The sequence below is a fragment of the Cornus florida genome, unplaced genomic scaffold, assembly GCF_030987335.1.
Source record: "Cornus florida cultivar Cherokee Brave unplaced genomic scaffold, ASM3098733v1 CherokeeBrave_3.0.0_Hap2_Chr04, whole genome shotgun sequence".
Lineage (NCBI taxonomy): Eukaryota > Viridiplantae > Streptophyta > Magnoliopsida > Cornales > Cornaceae > Cornus > Cornus florida.
In genome coordinates this window covers 96,583,347-96,594,647 of record NW_026775574.1, presented here as the reverse complement: position 1 = coordinate 96,594,647, position 11,301 = coordinate 96,583,347, and the positions used below count along the sequence as shown (strand labels likewise).

At 32.8% G+C, this 11,301-nt stretch overlaps 1 protein-coding gene across 4 annotated transcripts; it reads left to right on the top strand.

Annotated features, from left to right (window-relative positions):
- Window positions 1–258: 258 nt before the first annotated feature.
- Window positions 259–7,825, top strand: LOC132304077 (uncharacterized). Of its 4 annotated transcripts, none has more exons than XM_059801599.1 (6): window positions 259–611; window positions 1,827–1,886; window positions 2,146–2,205; window positions 3,926–4,201; window positions 7,338–7,452; window positions 7,547–7,825. In XM_059801599.1, the coding sequence occupies exons 2-6, from the start codon at window positions 1,868–1,870 to the stop codon at window positions 7,548–7,550; spliced, it is 474 nt and encodes a 157-aa protein (XP_059657582.1). In that variant the 5' UTR covers window positions 259–611; window positions 1,827–1,867; the 3' UTR covers window positions 7,551–7,825. The 4 variants fall into 4 exon arrangements, with proteins under 4 accessions (XP_059657582.1, XP_059657579.1, XP_059657580.1 ...); XM_059801596.1 differs by having other exon boundaries at window positions 1,822–1,886; XM_059801597.1 differs by having other exon boundaries at window positions 259–615; window positions 1,822–1,886.
- Window positions 7,826–11,301: the final 3,476 nt, after the last annotated feature.

Below are 11,301 nucleotides of genomic sequence, written 5' to 3'. Positions count from 1 at the left end.
CTCCAAACAAAACTAGCATTAGAGAGATAGGGGGCAGATCTAGCTGGGCGAGTAATGGTATAGTGGTGGCATGGTTGGTGTCCTTCAAGCGTATGGAATATGTGATTATATGTGTGTGTCGGACGCTTTCGACAAAGGAGGCTCTTTTTTAACTGCCCACTGCAAGTGACAACTGGAGGTACAGTGAATAGCTGTAGCCGTCAACGTGTCGAACAACCATTGGTAAGGATCTGTTCCCCCTCACCAGAACAAAAATACGGAGTATATTTCTAGGGCAAATCATTTCAGCCTCCCCAATCGCCTCCATCTCTATTCTCTTTCTCAACTCTGAACTTGCCCCCCCTCTCTCTGCAACTGCAAACTACAAAATCTACACGAATCAGTAGTTCAAAACCCATACATTTCAGTTATCTATCTGTCTGCAAGAATCAAAACCTATTACCTATATCAAAACCCATATCGGCATATCATTTCAGATTGTTCAAAAAATCAAAGCCCATATCTTTCAGTTCCCATCGCCCGCTGTTCCAGTTCGGGTTTGCCGTTCGCAAGCTTCAGCCGCTGGCCCGCTGTCACTCCTTGCCCCCCTCTCTCTCTGCAACTGCTAACTTGTATGTATGGCTTTTGTTTTTAATTTTTTTCTTAATCAACTAATCAAGATCTGTGATTCTTGTTTTGCAAACTAAATCCTATGTGGTGAAATTTTTTATGATCTCTTTTAAATAATTTTTTTTTTTTTACAATATAAAGTAACAAAATTTGCATTGCATTTTGAGGCAATCACCGTAAACTACATTTTATTTCAGGAAAACAAATATATATATATATATATATATTTTTATTTCTATAACTTCTATTTCTGTGTTTTTTTTTTTTTTTTTGTCAATTATGTCTACAAGAAAATTTGAATCTGGGCATGAAAAAAGGAAAAAAAAAATCTGAATTGCATTAGAAATCTGCAGAGATTGAATCTGAAACAATTTTTATCAACATGCCAAGCTTTTTGAATATGGAAATCTTTTCAGAACAAAAAAAAAAAAAAAAAAATCATAAGAACTTTGACAAGCAAAAGTACTTAATATAGGGTAAAGCTCTAAAGTTACTTCTTGAAAATTAGAATACTTGCAAAAAGCATGATTTTGAGTGAATTCCGTAGTGTTGGAAGGGGCTAGCCATGATCTACCTCACGCTCTGCTTCCACTTGTAGATTCTCAAATAGGATTAGTAAATTGGTCAAAAGAAGAGATAGGGTACTGAGTGGTGAATTGTTCAGAAATAAATTGGTAATTTTTTTTATTAATTACCCAAATAGGAGTTTCTATGCCTTAATCAGTCAATTGTCTAAAGAAACATTGTTAGTTAACTAAAATTGAATTAAACAACAGTTGATTTTGGTTGATATATTTTGATTTAGCCCACAACATTGAGAAATCTTGGATGTTTTGTTTCACATAGAAATACGGATATATTCAATCTTTCTGCCATATTTTTATTTTCAAATTTTGGTTTTTGATTTTATTTTGTTATTAGAATGCAGAATATCATGATATTGATTTGTTAATTTTGAAGATTATTCCCAAACTGATGCATTGTATTTTGTTATTGGATTAATTTAACATAAGAGCTGAGCATAATATGTGTTAATCACACTATCCATAATCACACCTCTTTCTACGGATAGGTGTCCAATATTTTGACTGAAAGCATAATTGGGTTGTGTTGATACATGATACAGATAGTACTTAGATGGTGATATTTAATTGTTATGAGTGAGATTGTGAAACCTCTTCCTCACAACTTGAGTGTTTTCTTATTTTTAAGGTTAGCATCGGGCCTTGACATTTAGCAAGAACAAGGTTCAACAAACATGCCTCCTCAGTCATCAAGTAACAAACTCTTACCTTTTCTAAAATTTTAATTGGCATTTTTAACTATTGGTTACGTTTATTTATTCATGTTTTTCATACTGATTTTTTTTTTTTTTTGTTTCTACATACATATATATAATATTGTTATGATGTGATGCTCGAACAATTTATTAATGGAAATTAAAGACTTGAAAGTTTAGTTTTCAATTCCAGAATATATGTTTTACAAGTTTGTTAAAACTTTTAAAACTTTTCCTCTTTTTTTCTAATAATATAGGTTTTTTTTCTGCAAGAAGAGAGTTGATGGGAATGGGTGGAGTGGGCAAAAAGAAAATAGGTATGTTTTTTTTGTCTAGCTAATTGAATTATATAAATCCCTTTATCGTTGTAGCAGTGATGTTGGTTTTAAAATGACCAATTATGATATGAAGTATCTTTTCAATTTATCTTAATCAAATGTATATCTATGCAAGAGGATTATGTGATTCTAAATGAAGATTCTAGATGAGGATGTTAATGTTAACGTTATGAGGATGTTGATGTCAATGTTAACTCTAGTGATGACAACTAATGATGTTAATAATATGTTGATGCACTCAAATTAAGTCAAAACACTTAGAATTGAAGGAAATTTAGAGTTGAAGACATACTATTAAGCATAGTGTCTAATTCTTTTAGTTATAAGAATCTTTGGTCACTTCACACACGATTTTTCAATTATTAAAATTTTGAAACAATGGTGTGTAATATGATTCATCTACTTGGGCTCTCTTCTTTTTCATCTCTCTAAACTCTAATTTTATCTGTGGAAAAAGAAAAAGAAGACTATGAAATTTTAATTTAACTTTTTATCAGTTTGAGCATTGACATAGCTTTTGAAATGTAGAAACCGAAACAGCAAAGAAGAGAGAGTCCACCAATAAGAATTACCAAACTTAATAAGTTCTCTGAGCGTCTTAACTAATATTAATATTAGCATGGGAGACTTCTATAGATATGGACTTGTAGAGAGAAAGATATATGGTTGGCGGCACAAAGTGTACGACAACTGTAACCCAATGATAGGGTTGTGAGCTTTTGGCTTGTTTCATGCATCAGATCTAAGAAGTGTACAACAATGAAATGGAAAGCTCTGATGCACTCAAACTTACAAACAGAGACAATTAATATTATATATTTATAATTTACTTTACTAATTTAATATGATACTACGTATATCATACATATATACACATATATATATGTTTGTAACTTTATACTTAGACTTGGATATATTTTGATTTAGCCCACCCCATTGAGAAAATCCTGGATCCGCCCTTGGGCGGTGGCCATGGTAGGAGGAAGCAGCGTGGAGCGATTGGATGTTCTAATTTTTGAGTTTTTTTTTTTTTTTTTGATAAATAATGTTACAGTAGAGAAAGTACTTCTTGTAAACAGTGTAGAAAGTAGAAAAAGTAACAAATCCTCACTTTCTCTTTCCTTCATTAAACCTGAAAGTACTTTCTAAAAGGTAAAAAGTAAATTAGTAAACATAATTTTCACTTTTATTTCACAATTTTAGGAATTGACAGTAAAAATCAGAAAGTAAAAGCGTTAGTAAACAGACAGCAATTGTTTTTTTTTTTTTTAAACTTGACCCTTCTTGTATTCATAAAATCAGAGCAGGCCTAATTCTGTCATTTCAGTTTGGTTGACACACACAAGACACAACACACAAAGCCTAAGCCCCAGTTACCTCTCTCTCTCACCCCCCCTCGTCTTTTTCAATTCCCACGGATCAAACCAAACCCTAACCTCGGTCGTGGTCGACTCTACCGTCGGTAATTTTTCTCATATCCTTCGTCATTTTCCTTTTTTTGTTTCTATTTTAAGAATGATGGAAGGATTTTGTATTTGAATGATTTACTCGTAGTTGTTCATACCGCCTTTCGCTTATTTGTCTCATTGCATATTGATCGACACACAGGCCCTAATTACCTCTCTCTCGGCCCCTCTTTCAATTCGCATTTGAATACTTCCATGTGTGTGATATGCTTATTTTCAATATTTTTGTCTAGAAAATATTTTGGTATTAGGGATGTTCGACAGGAGCCGTTCAATCCCTCGTGTAAATCTCACTGCATATTCCACCACGGACGTAGTTGAGTTTCAGTGTCCACCTTCTACCCAAGTTACTGTTGAAATCTCAGATGTTGTAGACGAGCAGCTGTATGATTTGATCGCCGCTGAAGCGTTTGCAAGAAAATTCGTGATACTCAACGGGAAACATGCAACATCTCGTTGTTTGGAGAAAGCTCAGGAGAAAGTTCCGCAGAAAGCGAAAGTTTCATTAGGTATATATTCTTTTAATTATATTAAAGTGTAATGAACATAGTTCTAGGGTCCTTTCTGAGTTTTTTTTAGTTAGAACTCATGTCTGCTATGCTTTAGAATTTGTAGCTGTCTCTTGTTTTTTTCCTTTCAGTTTCATTTTCTTTGCTGTAGACTTATATAATGTCTTTGCTCATAATGAAGTCATTATCAGTTACAAAAAAGAAATAACAAGAGAAAAAAGAGGAAGAATACACCGCTAAAAAAGTTAGGAATATAGAAGATTTAGTAAATTGATTGAATATATACTTTTTTTTTCCTTTTGTTTGTCAAAATTTAGGTGGGTATCTAATTGACAGAACAAAGCTAATCAATTAAAAAGATGGGGCATCTTACCGGTTCTATGAGCAATTATATATATTTTATATTATAGTTTATACCATGCTAAGTTTACATCAATTAGAGACTATAGTGGAAGTTGTACTTCTATCAACTAAATGATGAAAAGTAGTAGGGTCAGTAAAAAAATGTGGTTCAGCCTTCTACATTCGGAAAACAACCCGAGGAATTTTCTTTTATTCATTTTTTTTTTTTTTTGGTGGATTGGGGGATTTAGGTCATGACGATCCATCTTATTAGATTTTAGAACCCAAGATTAATCACTCATTTGAGACAGAGTCTTAGAGTCAAATCTGAGAAGTCTTCTTCATAAGCTATTCCCTTCACCAACTCGGACATCTGTGAAGCCTATCTGCAGGGTTTTCTTGGGTTTGCTTTATTAGTGAAGTTGAACCGTACTCTTCAAAGCTTGTTGCCCCAATATGTAGTAACTGGCCTGTAGAGCTTCGTGAACATAAAGAAAAACTGAAAACCCGTAGAAAACAAAGATTTAGACAGACAAGTATGGGCCTAGTTTGACAAAGCTACAATAAGGGTGTTCTTATGTTATTTTCTCGATCTAATGTTTAAAGATGCAAGGGAAAACCATTCTTAAGAAGGAGGGCTTATTGACTCTAGCGAGTAGGACACTCTGCTCTCGTAAGGGCAAAAGCAAAATGTTTGACAGGGGATAGGCGCTTTATCTTGACCTTAGGCCGGGGAGTTGTAGAGAAAATATTGGTTAGATCTCTTTCGCATTCCAAAGACTTGGTCCCTTGAGTGATTTCCATTCTTCCCTTCTTTATTGCTATATGAAAGGGAAGGGTAAACCAAGTAAGTTGCATCGCTCAATTTCTTTGCTTAGAGAGTAGAAGCTTCAGTTTCAGTTTGATTGATCCCTTGGGCACCCCTATTTCCAGCTGGTTGGGTTGAGTCTGATTCATAACATAATCGAAATAATGAAAGAAATCGAAGTCAGTTAATGCTTAAAGTATCTTTTGACTGTTGTCAACTAATCTCTGTCACTTCGATTCCACTCTGTGTTAGAACATCTCTGTGAAGTGCTATTCCGATATAAGTGGTCTTATTTTGTGTCCTGTGCTAGGAAGCATGACTCCTCTTTTCATTCCAAATTCAAGAATACGACCGATACGATTGCTAGCTTGGAAAGGGGCGTCATCATAAGGGAGTAAGAGTTTGTTTTGTAGAGCAATATGGAGGACTTATATTTGATGATTCACCCACAGTTTTCACATTCAGTTTTAGCCCATCGTAATCCCCCCTCTGTCCCCATTATATCTTGAAACATCACCTCCCAAGTGTTTTCTGACCCTTAGAACAACACTGTCATCACAATGGGGCACAACAACTTCATCCAAATTATTTCGATTGTGTTATGATTCAGACTCAACCCAACCAGCTGGAAATAGGGGTGCCCAAGGGATCAATCAAACTGAAACTGAAGCTTCTACTCTCTAAGCAAAGAAATCGAGCGATGCAACTTGGTTTACCCTTCCCTTTCATATAGCAATAAAGAAGGGAAGCATTTCTCTTCATTTTGAATCGGGGTTCTCAGATCTCGAACTCTTGTAAGAAAATGACTCCCAATTGAAATGGTTCTGAAACTGCGCTTTGATCGATCATTTGATCTATGTAAGGTAAGGAAATACTCACAGAGAGGAGCGGGGATGAATTCAAAACAAACAGCTACAAGGTAAGCTCTCAACTGGACTCCTAACAATGTCATCACGGGTATAAGCTCTTCAAAGCAACCAAGGAACCTCTGAACTTGCTAGACCACCACCTTCTTAAAACGCCTCACATCCAATAAGAAAAGCTCTTGAACTTGCTTTTCGGACATCCGAAGCTACAGCTGAAGTCACTTCTATTTTCTGATCTTGTTACGCGAGGCTCTAAGCGGTCAATCTCCTAGAATAAGGTGACCCCCTCTCCCTTTGGCTCCATCTGAGCCCTGGATTTGGTTATTCATTCTAAACCCAACCCAGCTACCATGGTAAAACACGGCATAGCAACAGCAGCTAGGTACTCCTTCAGTTAAGAGCAGAGCTCAACATTACCTCCCACCCAAAGCTGGGGGACCAACCATGCAAGTTTGACCCTACAAGTATACACTGATAACTACGCGCATACAAAAAGTAGGAGTTACGTGGTCGGTTTGTTTCATTTCCAAAGAAATGCCTCTCTATGACCGACACTCGTTTTAGGCGGCGTCTTAAACTCCGGACCACGCTCTGAATGTTGGCCTCAAGTTCCTCGGTTAGGCAACCACTAATCCTTCTTCTCTTCCTTCTCGCCTTTCTTCCATCAAAGTGTTTTTTGCCTTCGGCTATTGTCCCTTACATTTTGAACGGTTGGAGCTCTAATATCGTTACGACACCAAACGAGAGCATGATAGTGCCACCCCACGCAGTTTGTGTGCAGTGATTCCGATCTCATTAGCGGATTCAGCGGATTTGCCGAGCAATTCAAAAGCTTTACAAAGGAGCTTCTTCCCAAAAAAGAAAGTTCCACTAGAGCATGTGTTATTAATCACACTAGCGTGACTTATGAGGCAGGAAGGATCTTTAGATAAAAAGTCTTTCTGCTGGCAACTTGGTTACTTGGCGAAGGTCAATAAAAACATTATAATTTTTAGAGAATCAATTTTTTATTTTATTTTTCATATATATATAAACATGTGATAAACTTTTGTATAATTTGTAAATGTGCCAATTTATGTTTCACTTTTATTTTGATGCATGGTATGGGGCTTTGCTGCAGCTTGTGTGGTCATTTCCGGTGTCCTCATAAAAAAAGTTTCTACCGGACCAATTGTACACTTTGGAGATTTGAATTTGAAGATAGATGTAAAGTGTGCAAAATTTTCTGCTTTTGGGTATGTGTTATTTATTTTTGTTTCATTATTATTTTAATCTAAAAGTTGTTTTGATATTTAAATGAGAATTTGGTGTTGTTTTTATCCTTTTCAGTTGACAAAGACTCATAGTCTTTTTGGGCTAAATGATAAGTGAAGGGAGACTTTGAGGAACCAGTATAGTCATTTAAGAAGCTATTCCCAGTTATCTCATTTAATGTTTTTAAGCTTACCGTTAGTACTATGCGAATACCAGTCTAAACATTTTTGTGGTGATATAAGTAAAGAGTGGGTTTAAGATCTTTATTTGCCTTTGGTACTATGCGAATATCAGTCTAAACATTTTTGTGGTGATGTAAGTAAAGAGTGGGTTTAAGATCTTTATTTGCCTTTAGTACTATGCGAATACCAGCCTAAACATTTTTGTGGTGATGTAAGTAAAGAGTGTGTTGTGGTGATGTAAGTAAAGAGTGGGTTTAAGATCTTTATTTGTTACCTCATTTGGTTTCACAGTGAGTTAGCAAATGAGGTAACATCAGCATGCTTAAGTGAACAAGTGGTTAATGTTTTTTGTTGGTATTTCAGCACGTTTGAAACTTTACTGATTTATTTATAGAAGTGTTGAATGGAAGGAAAAAGACACCACTTTTGTTTCTTCTTCACTTCTAGATGCCTTGTTTTTTTTTTTTTTCAGTGCCCCGTTTTAGTTCTTTGGAGTTACATTTTTGTTGTCCGTTCTTGAAATAACAATTAGGTAATGTTTTATCTTAGATATGATATATCGCATGTCGCAACTTTAAAATAAATGTGTTGTTATAAACATGTTATATTATATATGTTACATCTTCCATTTAACTATGTGGAATTGTAATTCTGATGGCATATGTCCTTCCTTTTGAAAAAAATAAAAATATTATTCGTTGAAAAATTCACCTAATGTCAAGGAATTGGAGGTTTATGATCTCGGTGTATTGGACCTTATACGCCAGAATCATCATATCAAATAATAGTTTTAAGATACTCCTATGAAAAGAGTCATGAACTTTTTATATTTAATTATTATTTTTTTTAATATTATTTAACTACTTGATTAAGGTAGTTTTTGAGATATGTAAAAATTTAAATGAATAATTTAATTTTTTTTTCAATTAATTAGTTTAAAAAGAGAGTTCATGATGGAGAGTTATATTGAAAGCATTAATTTACATTTTAAATTATTTGAAATTCTTCACAATCAATTTATTTTAAGGATTAATTTCATTGACACTTTTTCATATATCACATTAAATATCACATTAAACGGTTTTCAAAAATTACTATTATTCACATTATAAATGTTTGGTTTGTTTTTCACTTACATTCTAAATATTACTTTTCAGTGTTGAAAGCAATTTTTGTATATAAAATGGCATTGGTACCTTTTTAATCAATTAGAGACTATAATTTGTTATTTGTATATATTTTACCATTTGTTTGCTCCATATGCATTCAATGTTTCAGAGCTTGTCAGTCTAATTATATTATTATTCATCCTCAGCACAGTTGAATCATTTTAAAAAAAAAAATTTGTAGTGATTGTTATGTACCTAAAATTTGAAGTTTGTGATTTTAAATCTGATTTATTGTTGATTAATTTTAAAATTGTATGTTCATAAATTGTAATTGTCATTTTAGTTTGATAATCTTATATTAGTGATTGTGCGTACTTTAAATTTAAAAATTTAAAATTTAAAATTTATGCATAAATAATGAAGATGTTATCGATAATAAAGACTTTTGTGTTTAAGATGTTTCACTTTTTATATCTTTTGGATATGGACAAGAGATATGGTCTAATTACAAACGCGGAAAGTGATGAATAAGGATAATAATTTTTAGTCAGCCTTTCTAATTTATTTATTTATCACTTTCTTAATTTTATAATTATAGATTATTTGTATACATTTGTAATTGGATCACATTAACCGGTCAATAAATAATATTTACTCACATGTGAATAGTCAAGTCTTGTTCATAAAATATCTAGTAATAATATAATCAATTCTCTAGGGAACAATTTGTTAATATCTCTAGGAGTTTGTTAAAATATTATTTTGTGTAAAGTATACCTATATTTTTATTTTATTTTTTTAAGCCGTCATATGTGGAGAAAAAAACACACATTAATATTTTCCTCTAAATTCTTGCTTTAATTTTCTTCTCGGGTCTATCAAGCCAAATACATGGAGGTGAAAAAATGTGTTTGATAGTGCTTTTATACATAGTTAAAGCAAATACATTAGTCATTACGGAGTATGATTTCTTCAACACAAAAGTACACAGGGTACTGTTTGATAGTGCTGTTACTGCTTAAAAGGTTAAGTTTAAACTCAAGTTGCGGTGGTATCCTCCTTGAAAGGTAAAGTTTAACTCAAGTTGGTGTCGTAACCGTGGTATCCTCTCCGGTAAGGAAATTTCACTCATCACTTTACACTTAAACGTTAAACAAGTACAAAAGAATTTCTTATTTAATAATAGGAAAGCAAAAATCCTATTTAACAAATAGTTTTAAAATTTTACTGTAATATTTAAAATTCAATTTTTTGATCATATCATTTTAATATTTTAAATGCTACTTAAATTTCAACATTCATCATTGTGTTGGAATATTTTTTAATTGACACTCACACATTCATTCACATAAATTATTTAGCCCGAGATTTGAGCCTATGACTTGATGCTGGATTTATTATGTTGAAATTTTATTTTAATTATGTGAGTTATTTTTACTTATTTATTTATTTTTGACTCGGATCTCTTCTCACGGAGTACCAGAAACTTATATATATAATTGAATTTTCAAGTTTCAGCTTCATATTTTATATATAACATGAGAGTTATGCCATTAGACTTATTGAGAAAAAAATTAAAAAATTAATAGTTGGCTTTGCCTACTTAGGCAGAATCTCTTAGTGAGCCCACTAAAATTTATGACTCCCCAAACAAATAAAGCATATATATATATATTTTAGGGTATAAGCAATCTAATTAATCGATTCAAATAAAAAATGATATTTTCATAATAAAGTGATGTTATTTGATGAAATAAGAGATAACTTACTATGAACAATATGACAGAAAATCAACAAAGAAAAAGTACTGGGAAAATTCAAAATCCCAAAACCTTTTTACTTCGCTAATTTTTTATTTTATGAAAATTGATTGTGATTGGACGTTTTGATTTCCCAAGTTTTTCTTTAAAAGAAAAAGTTATGATTTTTATTTATTTTTTATTTTTTATGATACAGTTTAATTTTAATTAAAAATTTATGGATAATACTTTTTTTTTTTTTTTTTTTTTTTTTTTATATAGTTAGTACTCATACACACATGTCTAACCCTTGACCCCCATTTAAAATATAAGAGACTGATACTGTTACACTAAAAATTTATGAATAATACTTAAGGTCAGTTTGGTGCAATGAAAAAGGGTGGAAAGGGAATGGAAGGTGATGGAGGGGGATTAAAAATTGTTAGAAAGAAAAGGAAGGAAATGGAAGGCTTTGGAAGGTTATGTCAAAGTTTCGATAGTGTTTTTCTTATCATCTCAAAAATGGGAGGCAATGGAAAGAAAGTAAAGGCAATGGCTAATGGAGGAGTTGTGATGCTAATTTTACCCTCAAAATTACACAAGTTTGCAAAACAATATGCATACAAGTTAGCTGGAGAGAGTGAGAAACGGCGGGCCGGTAATTGAAGCTTGCGAATAGCGGCAATGGAAACTGAAAGATATGGGTTTTGATTTTCTAAACAATCTAAAATGATATATGGATACGGGTTTTGAACTTTTGATTTTTGGAGACAGATAGATAAATTGAAATATAGGGGGTT

Coding starts and splice junctions, on each gene's coding strand:
- LOC132304077 (XM_059801599.1), top strand. Junction 2,206..3,925: donor AGTGGGCAAAAAGAAAATAG/GTATGTTTTTTT, acceptor ATTTTTGTCTAG/AAAATATTTTGGTATTAGGG. Junction 4,202..7,337: donor GAAAGCGAAAGTTTCATTAG/GTATATATTCTT, acceptor GCTTTGCTGCAG/CTTGTGTGGTCATTTCCGGT.